This window comes from Abramis brama (assembly GCF_963993115.1).
Source record: "Abramis brama genome assembly, chromosome: 10".
In the NCBI taxonomy this organism is placed as follows: domain Eukaryota; kingdom Metazoa; phylum Chordata; class Actinopteri; order Cypriniformes; family Leuciscidae; genus Abramis; species Abramis brama.
In genome coordinates this window covers 9,408,817-9,426,159 of record NC_139972.1, presented here as the reverse complement: position 1 = coordinate 9,426,159, position 17,343 = coordinate 9,408,817, and the positions used below count along the sequence as shown (strand labels likewise).

General features: G+C 36.8%; 1 protein-coding gene across 9 annotated transcripts in view; it reads right to left on the bottom strand.

The window, feature by feature from the left end:
- Positions 1-17,343, bottom strand: part of LOC311090576 (NACHT, LRR and PYD domains-containing protein 3-like) — a 98,594-nt gene that overhangs the window by 6,656 nt on the left and 74,595 nt on the right. For 2 of the 9 annotated variants that reach the window (XM_084125932.1, XM_084125931.1), the window contains 5 exons: positions 3,264-3,370; positions 3,014-3,130; positions 2,678-2,794; positions 2,235-2,348; positions 310-2,079 (listed from right to left, as the gene is read on the bottom strand). In XM_084125932.1, coding sequence (XP_083982058.1) covers positions 310-2,079; positions 2,235-2,348; positions 2,678-2,794; positions 3,014-3,130; positions 3,264-3,313 — 2,168 coding nt within the window. In that variant the 5' untranslated portion in view covers positions 3,314-3,370. Of the gene's footprint in view, positions 1-309; positions 2,080-2,234; positions 2,349-2,677; positions 2,795-2,995; positions 3,131-3,263; positions 3,371-3,443; positions 3,532-4,456; positions 4,551-11,495; positions 11,513-17,343 lie in introns of those variants that run through there. The other 7 variants (XM_084125930.1, XM_084125928.1, XM_084125933.1 and 4 more) reach the window with 7 other exon arrangements.

The window sequence follows — 17,343 nt, the reverse complement described above, 5'->3', positions numbered from 1 at the left end:
ATTTACTTGAGAAATTCATTTATTTGAACACATCAACAATCATCCTGTAACTTCCTATTAATTTAGATTTCTGATCATCACTTTATTTAGGGCTTATTGGTTAACTAATTTTAACTAATTCTGCTTAATCGGTTAAGAATTTCCCAAAATGTGCATCACTAGATGGCAGAATGCAATTAATCAACACTTAAAAACATTTTCTTCTATAGCATTTAGAAAAGAATACTTTAAATCAGCTCATCAAACTAAAAAAAAGTCACCAGTTTCATAAAATGAACCATTGCAGTGATTGCTTTTAGATTTACTTACTTAACTGATTTTAATTCTTTAACCACAGACAGCAGCTTCAGAACTACTTCATCTGAAGAATTTCCTTTTCCAATTAAACTGTTTAGATCAAATGTATCCATATCATGCTCTGATGTCAATAACACAAAGACTAAAGCTGACCACTGTGAACAGGAGAGTTTAGCTTCACATAATTTTCCAGATTTCAGAAACTGTTGCATTTCCTCCACTATTGAGCGATCACCCAGTTCATTGAGACAGTGGAAAAGATTGATAGATTTCTCTGGAGAGTCAATGATCCTGATCTTCTCCTTGATGTACTCAATTGTTTTCTCATTGCTGTCAAAGTTGCCTCTTGTCAGTGTCCTTAGTCCTTGTAGGAGAATCTGATGAGACTCCACTGACAAACCCAGAAGGAACCGCAGGAAAAGATCCAGATGTCCATTTTTACTCATTAGAGCCTCATCCACAGCTCTCTGATGTACATCTGATAAAGTATATTTCAGAAACATGGATAAATCAGAAAACTCCCTAGAGAAAACCTGTGAGCTATTGTTTTTATAAAAGAGATGCACATATAGAGCTGCTAAATGTTCCTGAACACTCAGATGAACAAAGCAGAAGACTTTCCCCTGATACCAGCCAAACTCCTCTCTGAAGATCTGAGTGCACAATCCTGAGTAAACTGATGCTTCTGTCACATCAATGCCACACTCTCTCAGGTCTTCCTCATAGAAGATCACATTGCCTTTCTCAAGCTGCTGAAAAGCCAGTTTCCCCAGTTTGAGGATCATGTCTTCATCTGTCACGTTCTTCTCATAGTCCTTCTCATGTTTGATGTTGGTCTGAAGGATCAGGAAGTGTGTGTACATCTGAGTGAGAGTCTTGGGAATCTCTCCAGTCTCTGCTTCGCTCAACATCTTCTCCAGAACAGCGGCTGAGATCCAGCAGAACACTGGGATGTGGCACATGATGTAGAGGCTCCTTGATGACTTCAGGTGTGTGATGATTGTATTGGCCAGACTCTGATCACTGATTCTCTTCCTGAAGTATTCCTCCTTCTGTGGATCATTGAAGCCTCGTACCTCTGTCACTCGATGGACACACTCAGAGGGGACGAGATCGGCTGCTGCTGGTCTGGAGGTGATCCAGATGAGAGCAGAGGGAAGCAGATTCCCCACAATGAGGTTCGTCAGCAGCACGTCCACTGAGGTCTCTTTGGTCTGATCCCGTAGAATCTCATTCTGGTGAAAGTTTAAGGGAAGACGACACTCATCCAGACCATCAAAGATGAACAACACTTTATATTTGTCACTGGATATTTCAATTTCTTTAGTTTCAGGGAAAAAGACATGAAGAAGAGCTGAAAGACTGAGTGTTTTGTCCTTCATCAGATTGATCTCTCTGAAAGGAAGTGGAAATATGAACTGGACGTCCTGATTCTCTTTCTCTTCAGCCCAGTCCAGGATGAACTTCTGCACAGAGACTGTTTTTCCAATGCCAGCGATTCCCTTTGTCAGCACAGTTCTGATGGGTTTGTCTTGTCCAGGTAAAGGTCTAAAGATGTCATTGCATTTGATCGGTGTGTCCTCTGTTGCTGCTCTCCTGGATTGTGTCTCAATCTGTCTCACCTCATGTTCATTACTGATCTCTCCACTCTCACTCTCTGTGATGTAGAGCTCTGTGTAAATCTCATTCAGGAGTGTTGGGTTTCCCTGCTTTGCTGTTCCCTCATACAGACTCTCAAACTTCTTCATCAGGTTTGATCTAAACCTGTTGAGGACTTCATGGCTGTAAAATTAAAATACCACATTATTACATAAGTCTAAGTGGTCCACATTTTAAAGCAGTTGAAGTGTAATGAATTACGGATTTCAATTATTGATCATTTCATTAATTATAAACTATATAATGAATCTTTGCAGCATCAAAACCTTGTACATTACCTGTCGCCAGGATACATGCTGTCATTAAAGTCTTGTGGTTGATTCATAGACTCGTCATATTTCTTTTTCTTACAGACGGGTTCAGTAACATCTGGTCTGGATTGCAGGTTTTGCCTTAAACAGCATGAAGAGGATAAATAATCAAATACTTTCATATTTTGAATTTATACTACAGTTCAGATGCTGTTATTTTATTAGAAATAAAAAATGTATAGTTTCGAGTGGAGATAAAATGATGGTAAACACGCATTCAATGTCACCAATTTCTATGTAGCTCGGCCATAAACAGTTGATTTTTAAACAGTAAACATTTTTCCAACATTTGATGGAAAAATGTTTATACTATGCTAATTATTAGTAATTAAAGCAATAATACTCAAATTAATAAACCACAATATAGACAGTGTAACACTTTGAGTATATACTGAAATTAAAAGTAACACCTGAGATTGGGCTGTGTTTCTTCACCCTTAAGGTAGGGTGGATGTTCCATAGACCAGTCACTCTTCATGGACACATCGCTAGGGTTTGGAGAATCTGATCTCTCCTGCTGGACTGATCTGTAATACAGCAAATAATAAGGCTTGGTGACATCAGCTGAAAATTGAAGTTGTTTCAGAGGCAAAATAAACTTTAGATTTATATATTTTGATGATTTGCAGAATTTTTTAATACTAATTATTATTATTATTATTAATAAAATCAACTTAAGGTAAATGAATAAACCACAATATAGACAGTGTAACACTTTTAGTACATACTTAAATTAAAAGTAACACCTGAGATTTGGCTGTGTTTCTTCAACCTTAAGGTGGGGTGGATGATTCATAGACCAGTCAATCTTCATGGAAACATCGCTAGGGTTTGGAGAATCTGTTCTCTTCTGCTGGACTGAACTGTAATACAGCAAATAATAGGGCTTGGTGACATCAGCTGAAAAGTTAAGTTGTTTGAGAGGCAAATAAACTTTATATATTTTGATGCATTACTGAGTCTTTTTTAATTTTATGTTGTCTTTATTGAGAGTACCTGCATCCTGGTGAAAAATCTCCATGTTCATTTTTTTGTACATGACTCATTCTGTCCTCATGGAGCTGCACTCGTGCATCTGATATACAACTGATCTCCTCCACTGACTATGAATAGAAATGAAAGAAACACTGATTAAGACACATTACCACAGTAATTCAACTGTAGAAATGTAGCTACCTGGAATTTTATGAACCTGAATGTTGTTATAAATGTTGTTATTGGGATCAACTGAACTCAGTCAGAACACATCCCATTATACATCCTCCTGAGAGCCAGAAAAAAAAGTTTTTTTGAATTCATTACATTGTTTAAAGCATAAGAATCAAATAGGGGAAAAACACATTTTTGAAAAAAAAAATATATTTTTTTTTCATATGTCATGCTATGTCCAACTGCAGGACAACATGAAAAGACATGTAGCCTACAATATATATATTTTTTTTTCATCCATCAATCAATTTTTAGGTTTCAGGATTTTTTAAACCAAAATTTGATAAAGATGATTCTCAATTAGCCTATGTTATGAAAGATATAACGGAATGAAATGATATACCATTTTCATGCAGTATGTAGGTAAAATAACCATAAATGGGTAGTCCCATTCAATTCAATATATCTATACACTGACTGTATCTAATCCAACGCATTTTACGAAATGTCCCAACTTAACTGGAAATTGGGTTGTATTATGTAATTTTGAAAGTGTTATGTAAACGTGTAAAATTTGGAGACTATGGTCAATAAAAGGATGCTGTATCAAAGCACAGTTCGAACATCATACGTAACCATTGCAAACTAACATTACAGCAAATGCAGAAAGAAACAACGGAAAATAGTTTGCATAGTTTTAGTTTAAATGTGCAGCCTCTAAAAAACAGCGTGAAAAAAATAAAAAATAAATAAATAGAGGGTATGCTACAACAACAAACATGTAATTAATTATGAATGCTAATAAACTCATTTAAACTCAAAACCCCCAAATTAAAATGGACAAGATTAAGATTAGGTGCAATATATTTCGATAACTGTCATCGGCCTCAGTACTCAAGTTACCAAGAGCTGTAACAGCGATTGATTGTGTACAATGGAGGCTCACAACAATTTACCAAAATATGTTCCAGCATATAGCTATAGGCTACAAGCAATCTTCACTCGTGCTGTTACGACTAAGAAAGAGTTTTGATACTCACTCTTTATTCCATCTTAACAGTGTGACGCAGTTATTTTTGGTAGGCTAAAATGTCCGGCTCCCAACAAAGATAAACTTTCACTTTCTATTTGGACGTGGCCAAATCATAACAACAGTGGAATAAACCATTGCAGCTTCAGAGGGGAGCTTTCACTAATAAATCTGACTGTCAGTGTTTTACCACAAGGACATAACTGAACTAAATAACCAAAAGTAAAAATCTAAAAGTTGTTTTGGAAATCAATTTAGATTTTTTAAGAGGCTTATCACAGAAATGTTTTAAATTATTTGTATTATAAAACTTGGGTAGCTGCTCAGCCACAGAGCCACATAAACTATTGCAATTATTAAAATATTCCTTACTATAATCCTTACTTTGGATTTGAGTATTTATGTCTATTTTTAATTGCTTGTTTTGATGTGCTGTTCAACATACATTAATGACTCATTATAGCCAGAAGGGGGAGTTGCTGCATTATTTCTAATGGGTTTGAAAATAGGTCTGAAAAGTTGTCTGGCTGCCAGAGTTCGTGCCAGGTGCCAAGGTGAAGGGTGACACCACACACCAGACTAAACGCTTACTGTATTTCGTACTGTAGGTCTGTACTTCGTATTTAATAACACACAATACAGACGTGTTGTGTAGTGTTATTAAATACAAAGTTCTGGCATGAAACTCTAGATGGTGCAGGCTTATAAGTTCTTTTACTCACCTGTTCATAATCACATAGTTATCTATAAGGAGTGGTTCCTGCCGTATCAATAGCCAATGAGCTCACTGCTCAACCTTCAAATACTTGGTTATCATTTGCCTTAGCAGAGCAGCGCGCTTTCAGAAACCCTCCACCTTCCCCAGCTCCACCTGTATAGATCTGCTATGGGTAATTAGTGTATGCTATATTGAACAGCATCAGCATGTCTTACCCACAGCAGCGTGTCGTTTATGTATTTGTAGTAGCAAGTACTTGCTCTGCCGCAACAGCGTAGCAGATCTATTCCGCCAAGACCAGACATACAATATAAGATAAAGATAAGATAAAAACTTTTATTCATCCCCAAGGGCAAGGGCAGGGCAGGGCAGGGCAAGTTTATTTATATAGCACATTTCATACACAATGGCAATTCAAAGTGCTTTACATAGAAGAAATTAAAATAATAAAAAGAAATAAGAATAATTAAAACAGTTTAGAAAAATAAAAAATAAAATACAGTACAGTACAAACAGTCGGACGAACATTGGCACAGTGCTCATTCATTAAATGCATAGTTAAACAGATGTGTTTTTAGTCTGGATTTGAATGTGACTACTGTAGGAGCACATCTGATCTCCTCTGGAAGCTGGTTCCAGCTGCGGCTGGCATAATAGCTAAAAGCGGACTCGCCATGCTTTGAGTGAACCCTTGGTATTTCTAGCTGATATGATCCTAATGATCTGAGTGATCTGTTGGGTTTATATTCAGTGAGCATATCTGCAATGTATTGAGGTCCTAGGCCATTGAATGATTTATATACCAGTAATAATACTTTAAAATCAATCCTAAATTTAACTGGGAGCCAGTGTAAAGACCTGAGGACTGGTGTGATATGTTCATATTTTCTGGTTCTGCTCAGAATCCTGGCGGCAGCGTTCTGTATGAGCTGCAACTGTCTTATGGTCTTTTTGGGAAGGCCAGTGAGGAGTCCATTACAATAATCCACCCTGCTGGTGATGAAAGCATGAACAAGTTTCTCTAAGTCTTGTCTGGAAACAAAGCATCTAATTCTTGCAATATTTTTCAGATGATAGTATGCTGATTTAGTTATTGCTTTGACATGACTACTGAAACTAAGGTCTGACTCTAGTGTCACACCAAGATTCCTGACTTGATGTTTAGTTGTTTGACCCCTAGAGTGAAGGTATGTGTTCACCTTGAGAACTTCATCTTTGTTTCCAAATGCAATGACTTCAGTTTTGTCTTTGTTTAACTGAAGAAAGTTTTGACACATCCAACTGTTGACTTCATCGATGCATTGGCACAGGGAGTCAATGGGGCTGTAATCGTTAGGCGATAGGGCTAAGTAGATCTGTGTGTCGTCTGCATAGCTGTGGTAAGCAATTTGGTTCTTTCTCATTATTTGGCTCATTGGGAGCATATACAGGTTGAACAGGAGTGGCGCAAGTATTGAGCCTTGAGGGACTCCGCATGTGATGGATGTCCACTCAGACTTATGATCTCCTGTACTCAAATAATAACCTCTCCCATCTAAGTATGACCTGAACCATTTTAGGACTATCCCAGAAAGCCCCACCCAGTTTTCCAGCCTGTCAAGAAGTATGTTATGATCGACAGTGTCAAATGCAGCACTAAGGTCGAGTAGTACCAGCACTGATAATTTGCCTGAATCAGTATTTAAGCGAATATCGTTTATTATCTTTATGAGCGCTGTCTCTGTGCTGTGGTGCGGTCGGAAACCAGATTGAAAATTGTCAAAGTATCCATTCGAGCATAAGAATTTGTTCAGCTGATTGAAGACAACTTTTTCAATGATCTTAAAGGAAGATTTGAGATCGGTCTATAGTTGCTTGATATGGTCTTATCCAGATTGTTCTTTTCCAAGGGGAAATTTAGACATTACAGCAGCATAAACAGGACAAAAACAAAAATTACACAAGACATATTGCAACTATGTTTTCTGAAGATAAATTATGTAGGGAGACCAAAAAACATTATAACATCTATCATTAAATATACATGTATATCTTTTATTTTTCATAAATAAATAAATATCCTAAATATAAGTAGGCTATATGGGTCAATATACTCTCCTAAAAAAATAAAACTGGTCCCATGGTAGTGTCAATACTGAGATATGCTGATATTTAAAAGTCTAGCTGCTCTTCACTAGCGCTCCTTACTCCGGGGTTGCAAAATAGGCTCAATCGTTTGTGCTGCGTTTGTGCTGTAAAAAAATGAGTTTGTGCTGCTTCGGTTTTTTTAGATATTAAAAGAATATTTTTAGGTCATTCTGAGGTCTACATGAACGCTAAACAAGTGATCGGTTGATGTGCGTTTTAACATTGCTAAGAAAATTCCCGCTCCTCCGTGAGAGATGCGAGACAGGTGTCGCTCATCAGTGATAACGCCACCGGCCTCGCGCCGTTCTCCCGCGGCCATCAGTCTCGTCCTGCTCGCCACAGTAAACATTGGGAGTGGCCTCCTAGGGCAGCGAAGCAAGTGCATTCTGGGAGTTGTTGTTTTTCATTCACATTAGCCAAAAATAAATTTTCTGGCTTTTCTCAGTCTAGAAAGCTCAAAATTCAAAAATAATTTCACATTTCTTCTACATATATGACCCATTTTAAATACACATTCATCTTTCCAGAGGTGAAGTGTCCCTTTAAGTAGGCCTACATGTGGTGATTAGGTGTGTTTCTTATGATTGTCCTCTAGGTGGCAGTAGTACCAAACATACAGTTAACAGACACCCAAGAGTGTAAAGGGGCACAAAAGAGTGTTAAAGTTGAGTGTTCTAAGCATAGATATCATATAATAAAAGCTAAATGTCTCGTCTGCGCTGCTGGCCAATGGAGGTCGACGTCCGCACACTTCGGCCATCTTACCACAGGGTGCTCGCTCACTCGTAACATGGTGCATGTACTTTTAAATAACCTTAACTTGCTAAATTTTCAACCGATTTTCAAATGGTTTGGTTTGTTATAAACGTCAGAGATGTAGTTATGATACTGCATACATATTAATAATTATAACAATGGACTTCCATATGAAATAATTATAGCCACGTTAATAACGTTTGTAAGAAACCAAACCGTTTGTAAATCCGTCAAGATTTCAGCGAGATAAGAGGATTTGTGTGCGTGCTGATCACTCACCTTAATTCACTGCTTCCCTGTGTTAAGATGGCCGCCGGTGATGCCGGAAGTGACTCCGCCGTAAGACATCTAGCCTTTATTATATGATATCTATGGTTCTAAGAATAAAGAGGCTTCACGCCAGTTCAAACATTATTTGTTCAGAGTGTTTAATCAATGAACACTTCAGTAAGTTTTTTTATTGTCTTGCACTACAGCACTAGACTGGTTGTTCTCATTATAACCAACAAAGGGCGTTATTGATTTTACAATGAATTTAATATAATTTGGTGGGAACTGAAAAAAAAAAAAGATTAATATTAAATGTACCAGGATATGAAATAAGATTTATCAGTAAGGTCTGTGCTAAATAATTACACGTTTTACATGCCTTCCCAATTACATTTATTCTCTGATATGTTCTTACCAGAGCAACTTAAAGGAATGGTTGATCCCAAAATGAAAATAATGCCATCATTTACTCACCCAAAAGAAAATATTTTGAAAAAGATTGCTTAAAGAATATTGATTTGTTTTATTTTGTTTAATTCATTTTTTTCTCTTCTCACTGTTAATTTCAGTGTATCCTTTCAATTTGCAAACAAGAAGAAGAAGAATATTGAGCCCGCCCTCACCACACTGACTTTCATTGTATGGACAAAAAAAAAAGGTACCTCCCTTAAAATATTGTCTTATGTCTCACTGAAGAAAGAATTATACAGGTTTGACACCATAAGGAGAGGCGGTATTAACATTAAGTGAAATGGCATCTGACGCAGAGAAGCCAATGGCATGTCACTATGCGTACTGGCACATCCGGTGGCACCTCCGGTCTTCATTGGCATGTGCCAGTGGATAGTGGCACTGATATTATTGACATGTGTCACTGACATTATCGCGACACACTGACACTGACATGACACCTGACTGACACAGAACATGTCACCGTATGTTGAGACACCTCCAGTAGTGACTGTCAGATTAATCGAGCACCTATAGTATAGGTCCTATACTGACGTAATTGTGACACAAAATCCTAAATAAATTGCCTAATTTTGTGATATTTAAAATATCAATTAAATGCATTAAAGTCAGTAATATTTTTTCAAACGTGTTATTTGTGTCACGTCTGTATTTGATTGGTATGTGCCACTGAATGTTTTGTAATAGCCTACCAGTTTATGTTGTTTATCTCGCAAAGTCACAAACTGCCCATTCTAGGAAAGATCGACACTAAATAAATCTCTCATGGGTCACTAGGAAATAACATATTAACAGTCGCGTCCGTTACTGTAAACCTTTATTTTTGCTTGATGCTGCACAGACGCACACCAGTATCAGTATAAGTGAGTGTAACGCTGGCCAGCACAAGATTCTCATCTGTGGCTTTAATAATTTTATCGAATGATGTATAATAATGAGTGAGTTCACGTAGTGTAACAGCGCAGCGCTTCTGTGTTGTACGTCAGAACGTAGGCTCACTATTGGCTGACGCTGGTCATGTGTGTGATGGGTGTGACGTACAACACAGAAGCGCTGCGCTGTTACACTACGTGAACTCACTCAGAGGCCCACACAGAAGAAAATCAATAGTTGAATAAAGTCGTTATTTTTGTTTGTTTTTACGCACAAAAAGTATTCTCGTCGTTTGAGCCACTGTAGTCACTTGGACTATTTTAACATTGTCTTTACTTACTTTCTGGGCCGGCAAGTTTCAGTAACATAGAAGTCTATGGAGGAGTGAGACAGCTCTCAGATTTCATCAAAAATATCTTAATTTGTGTTCCAAAGATGAACGAAAGTCTTACCATGTTCAGTAAATAATTATTTTCCTCTCTATTTCTATGTCTTCCACTTTTTCATTTATGTTACATGCTTACTTTATCGAAATGTATGTTTTCTTTGATTATATAACTTGATTATATAACTTCTCATGTTAATTTAGTTATAGTTATTGGTTCTCTCCATCTGATTTTCTGATTATCTTATTGTTATAATAAGCAGATTGCTTGTCTCTTTGTCTGTCAACTGTTTGTATTATTTTGTGAAGCGACCTTGGGTTCTTGAAAGGCGCTATAAAAAATAAACATTATTATTATTATTATTATTATTATATAAATAGTATAAATAGTGCCCTTCTCTTGTCACTTATCGCCTGTCAATGACGTAATATCCGCGTTATCCCTGGTTTCCGCTTGTACTGCCATTTCTTATTTGGGCATCCTCGTTACCTTTCCTCACGTCTCAGCTCCACCCCTGTAGGATGCCAGGGAAGGTTGCAAGGAAATAAAAGGAGGACGAATGAATCATATAAATATTTAGATTAAATATGCCATTCTCATTAATGGAGTTAAATACTTAAATAACATGAAATCATTACTGAGAAGTAAAAAAAAAAAAAAAAGAAGTATATTCAATAGAAATATTAGCAGTGGATGCAATGCTTTTGAACACTTCCTGCTGTCTTTAAATGTTTTAACTACAGAGAGAATTGCTTGTCATGATAATAGCGATTATCTGAGAAAATATTTTCGTGCAAATAATGCACATGGCCTATCTGTTTCCATTAAAAACATAAATCAATTAAAATACTATTTGGCCAGTGGAAAAGATTGAGAAAAACTTAGGTAATAAAAATACAGCTGTTCATTGTTAGTTCACAGTGCATTACCTAATGTTAACAAGATTTTAATACTATGTTATGTTTATGTTAATACTAATGTTAATAAATGCTGTATACGTGCAGTTCATTATTAGTTCATGTTAACTATGTTAACTAATGATACCTTATTGTAAAGTGTTTCCAATATATTAAAGGACAAGTTCGGTATTTTACACTTAAAGCCCTGTTTACAGATCGTTTCTGATTAAATAGAACGGTTAAGATTAAAATTTGGACACATGCTGCTGTCCCGAGAATTTTAGGTTTCTTTTGCTTCCTGTAGCCAGTAATTGACTGTACAAAACACTTCATGGTTTTCCCAAACAGTGTAACAGCTTAATTTTTTTCATACTATATTATATTATTATAGAGAATTGAACTGTCCTGCAGAAGATTTTGTAAATGATTTTTTATAGAATGTCTTGGTAAAGACTAAAGAACAAAATGTGCTTCATTTAGTGACTTCTTAATTAACTGCTTGTTTTAAAAAATATGATTTAACCCTTGTGCATTGTTTAAATTTACTACCTTTCAAAAAGTCGGCCCTGGAGTCACGCCTCTGGCAGGCTGATGAAAGGGAGTTGTCTCCGCGTTGGTGGAAAACCACACTTCGCCGTTTCTCCCAATCCACCCAGATCCAGGATCCTCCGAATCCTCCTCGCCTTCAGTGGATGGTAGAGAGGATGATGAGGGTGCCACATCCAAATCAGGATCTGACTCTCCTGAGTCTGTGGTGTCAGAGGGAGAAGACGATACATCCTGCAGCTCGCTGGAGGGGTCAGGCTGCATAATCATCTCTAAAACTTCACTACAAGTCAAGCCCTTTCTCATGTTGCTTGCTGCTCTTCTCACCATCAAATGACCAGCAGGCTTGCATGCAAGTGTTTAAATCCACTTGCTTTGTTTTTGTTTAGTCTGCATTTCTCACCATCAAAAGGCAGCAGATGCATAAATACACTTACTTTGTTTTTGTTTACTCCATGTAGTTCTGAGAGCTGAGGTGCATATTTTGATTTTCTCAGACGCATCAAGGTGAGTTCACACACACACACACACACACACACACACACACACACACACACACACTTTATTATGCTATTATACTTCATATAAACTCCATATAACTCCATGTAAAAGCCAGAAACTAAGCTTTTTTTTGCACAGGCCTATCTAAAGGGTTAAAGGTTCCACCTGGTTATCAACAGTAAAAATTACAAATTTTACCTCTTCCCAACAGGGAAAACCACCAACAATCAAAAATGCATAATTATATGGTGTCATGACTTTGCAATCAAAAAATGTGGTTATAATGGAAGTCAATGGGGCAAAAACAGCCACGAACAGTAAATGAGGGAGAAAAAGTTCAAATCTGATGCTGCACAAAAACTAACAATGCATCAAAACCAATGTTGTTTCTAATCTTTGACATGTCCAAGACTGTGATAAAAGGTAAAAAAAAATCCAGTCCACAATCACATTTTATATTGAAAATGAGTCATTTTGTGTGTTTTTTTTCCCAAATCAGTGACATCATTTACGAATTTGGCAATTAAAGAGTTAAAATCCTGAATTTTTTTTAAACATTTAGTATTTTTGAGCAGGACTGAGGTTGATTAATAGATTTATGCAAAAAAAATTGAAAAAAATATTTATCTGATATATTTTTACAGCAGTTTAAAGTAGTGGCTGTTTTCAGCCACAAACATAACGAAAGGGTAGTAAATTTGCCCACAGTGTACTGTTGAGTTTTTGAAAAATTTCAAAGCATTTTCCCAAAATATGTGTCAAAATAAGATTTGTCACCAAAAATCATTCCATTTGCTGAAACACAGAGAAAGTTATGGCCAAATGTAGACTTAAAAATACCCCATAGTGGATGAAAACATCCCCAACAGCACATAAGGGTTAATACCAATAAGTTACATCAAGGGTCCAATAATGCTTTTGCTCAGGTGGTGAAAAATGTCCACCCAATGGGAAAAAGTTTTGCTCAGCAAGAAAAAAAAAATTAGAGGGAACATTGGTTATGTGCCAGCCTCTTTTAGTCTTGGGGTATGGGCATAGCAGTAGCCTAACAAATTATGAGAGAGAGAGAGAGAGAGAGAGATGGGCTTTTTTATAAACTTATCGAAAGCGGGATAGGGGGTAAAGTCTATGACACTATTAAATCACTGTACACAGAAAATAAATGTGCAGTAAAAATTGGCTCCAAAAGAACAGAATTCTTCAAGCAAGGGTGTGGCGTGAGACAGGGATGCAGTTTGAGTCCAACACTGTTTAACATTTACATCAATGAACTAGCAACCATGTTGGAACAATCTGCAGCCCCAGGTCTCACTCTTCATGATACCAACATCAAGTTCCTGCTCTATGCCGATGATCTGGTTCTGTTGTCCCCAACAGAAGAAGGTTTACAGCAGGGCCTGTCCGTCCTAGAGCAGTACTGTCAGAAATGGGCACTGACAGTCAATCTGAAAAAGACCAGTGTTATGGTATTTCAGAAGAGAGCCAGATCTCTGGGAAATAGACAGTTACAACTTCACTCTGGGCAACACCAGACTAGAACAAAAGGGTTCATATAATTACTTAGGGGTTGAAATCAGTGCATCAGGGAGTTTCAACCTGGCCATAAACACACTGTGTAATAAAGCTCGGAGAGCTTTGTATGCAATCAAATGCAAATTTGGAAAAACAAATATCCCCGCAAGAATTTGGCTAAAAATCTACAATTCTCTGATTACACCAATAATGCTCTACGGAAGCGAAGTTTGGGGCCCGATTTCGAAACCAGAATTTAAAAACTGGGATAAAACTCCCACTGAAAAACTGTAACTGGAATTCTGTAAAATGATTCTAAAAGTTCGCCCAAACACCCCAAACAATGCATGCAGAGCAGAACTCGGTATATTCCCTCTGAAAATTCAAATCCAAAAAAGGTCAATTAAATTTTGGCAGCATTTAAACCAAGCTGATAAAAATTCCATTGCATACAAAGCTCTCCTGAGCAACCAGCGGGGTTCAGATGTCCACCCCCTGGACCAGCTGGCTCAGAGGTACACGGAGATAAACACAGTCAGTAGTGGACAGACAGGTAGAGAGAGAGACAGGTACACTGAGCATCAGAGTCGCCACAGACACAATCCTCAGTCTTCAATCAAAAGATTTGAAACTAAATTAAAAGACGAGTATACAGAACAATGGCAAAATGAAAATAAAATACAACACAAACTCCTATGTTATCAATCCCTGAACAGAGATATCCAATTGGCCGAATATCTCAAAACAAAATATCCAAAAGAAATACGAATTTTAACAAAATACAGAGTCAGTGACCACGAGCTGGAAATTGAAAGAGGTAGACATTTAAAAGTGTGGAGACCAAGAGAGGAACGAGTCTGTACACACTGCCACCAGGATATTGAAACAGAATTACATTTCCTATGTACATGTCCCAAATATGCAGTCTTAAGAAACAAATATTTCCAAAAATTTGAAAAACATATACCAGGCTTCACTACCTACACGGAGGACAAAAAGCTTCCTTTTTTATTAGGGGAAGATAAAAGCACGACATGGCTAGCAGCTAAATATGTCTTCTCCTGCCACAATACAAGGCTAAATAAATAAATAAAAATTGTATAAAAGGTATTTATACAAGTTATATATTATATATATATTTTTATTGTTTTGTTTGACTGTATTCTCTTTTTTTATATATATATATATATATTATATATATATATATATATATTATTGTTTCAATGTACCCTTTGAGGGACATGCACAGAATGTGTTTAGTATCTGCTTTTATATCATAATTATCCTGTTTACTTGTATTACTATCAGATGTATTAACTCCTTGTTGTTGTTTATTGTTCTTATGCTTTGGCAACACAGATGCATTTTTTTTGTCATGCCAATAAAGCAACATGAAATTGAAATTGAAATTGAGAGAGAGAGAGAGAGAGAGAGAGAGAGAGAGAGAACGAGAGAGAGAGAGAGAGAGAGAGAGAGAGAGAGAGAGAGAGAGCTTCTTGTCTCCAGCCCCAGTAGCACACATCCTTAATGCTTAATGAATCAAAAGATGAATATAAATGGAAACATAAGCTTCAGGAGGGGAGAAAGGCCAACACAACAAACAAAAAGGTGTCTAACTCAGTTTTAACCAACTTACCTGTACAATAAAATAAAAATAAAATTTTCCTTATGTAAGCCCGTCTAAATTGGTGCAATGGCGGTTTCCGATAGAACGGGTGAAGGTCTCTGCGTTACTGTTTTTTTACTCATGGCAAAGTAATTTAGTTCCAATTAAATTATCTGACTCCATTTTATCACGACCTGGAATTTAGGTTAAAATGCCAATTGGTTATTTGTCATTTATATAATAATTTAGCAGCAAATTTGATTATTCTTTTCAACTCTTTACTTTTATTTTACCCGTTATATTAGGAAGCTATGTCGCTCAGAGGTCCTCACGCTTCTGTTTAACGCGGGTCTCACGGACACAAACTCACCAGCTTCGGTCACCAAACAGAGGTAAATGGCTATATATCTGAGATGGTCGCATTCACGTTGACTCAATCTACGATATTTGTATAGATGTATAGCCCCCTTGGTTGCATACACTTGAATTAATGTAACGTTTACTTCAGTAGAGGTATGGCCACTACTACAGATATAAGTCAACTAACTTTATGTGTCTTATAATAGCTTTGGATTGGCCATGCAGTGATTACCCACGTACACTTATCTAAAGTAACATTAAATTAAAACAGAGGTAAGACACACCCAGATTTAGATTGGTCAAGAAGCACTTTTGCTGCCCTTAACGGAAACTCACTTCTTGTCTTTACAAACCAAGTAGGCTACACTTGAATTAGTGTCAAATATTAGTCAAAATTTGCGGGAACATACGAATCCGTTTAATCTACTTGGGAAAACAATTTCAGAGCAAGTCAGAATAAAATCAAATGTTTACAATTTTATTATGTCAGTGAAAAGTATCATGCCAATTACATAATCAATTCAAAGATAATCAATACCATATCATCAAATTCTCAGAGATAACGAGTAAAAGATTTAGGCTATACATGACTCGGGAAATAGCCTACATATGTGTCGATCTGATTACAAATCGCCCTGAGCCTCTTGTGCTTTTGCTTTAAATACACAGACCGAGACAGAAACTTCTTTCACATTGAAACATTTGCTATCAATGGGAATTTGCATTTAGAGTTTACTACACACCCTCCTTTGTGTGCAAGTTATCTCTAAACTCATAAAAACGTTATTAGGCTACATTTTGTTTTACTTCTTTGGGGATGAGACCTTTGTACCAGTCGCACTGAGACATTCCAAATGATACCAGATATGTATAGTGTTGTATGATAGTTGTTCACATTAAACCATTTTCTAATTTCTTAAGTCTTACACCTATCTCACTGACTACACATAACCAGGAGAAAAGAAGTTTCAAACAAAATGGCACCCACCTCCCTACAAGTAAATCTTCAACTAAATTCACAATTGAACCAATGATAAGCACTTGTCAGCAACAGAACACAATAAAGTTTTCATTAAAGGTCTCGTTCTTCGTGATTCCATGTTTCAAACTTTAGTTAGTGTGTAATGTTGCTGTTAGAGCATAAATAATATCTATAAAATTATAAAGCTCAAAGTTCAATGCCAAGCGAGATATTTTATTTAACAGAAGTCGCCTATATCGAACCGCCCGTTTGGACTACATCCCTCTACTTCCTTCTTTAATGACGTCACTAGAACCGTTTTTTGACTAACCTCCGCCCACAGAAATGCTCCCTCAACTCTACCGAAATTCGTTTACTCAGCTCTTATGGTGATTTTCTGAAGTAAAACTGACGCTTCATCTTTTGTGTGATGTACAATAAACTTTATTAAACTCATCAGTATATGTTTGATCATCATTCAGACAGCAGACTTGTAGGCTATTAATAAATAATGGATACATACAAGCAGATGACAAATACGTTATAATAACCGTAATTAAACTACTAAACTATACCTGTTCCATCTCTATACCGCACTCTGACTCTGTAGGCATTATTGTCCGACTCGAAATGAACACCGTTACTGAGAGTTTCTGATATTATAATCATTCCGTGAGATGAAATTGTCCTGAGAGACTGAGCGCAAGGCGAGCTCATGAAGCTCCGCCCCCTGGGTCGTCCAGCTTATTTGCATTTAAAGGGCACACACTAAAACAGCGCATTTTTCTGAACCCCCAAAAATGACAATTTAAACATGCTGTAAAAAATGATCTGTTGGGTATTTTGAGCTGAAACTTCACATACTCACTCTGGGGACATCAGAGACTTATTTTACATCTTGTGAAAAGGGG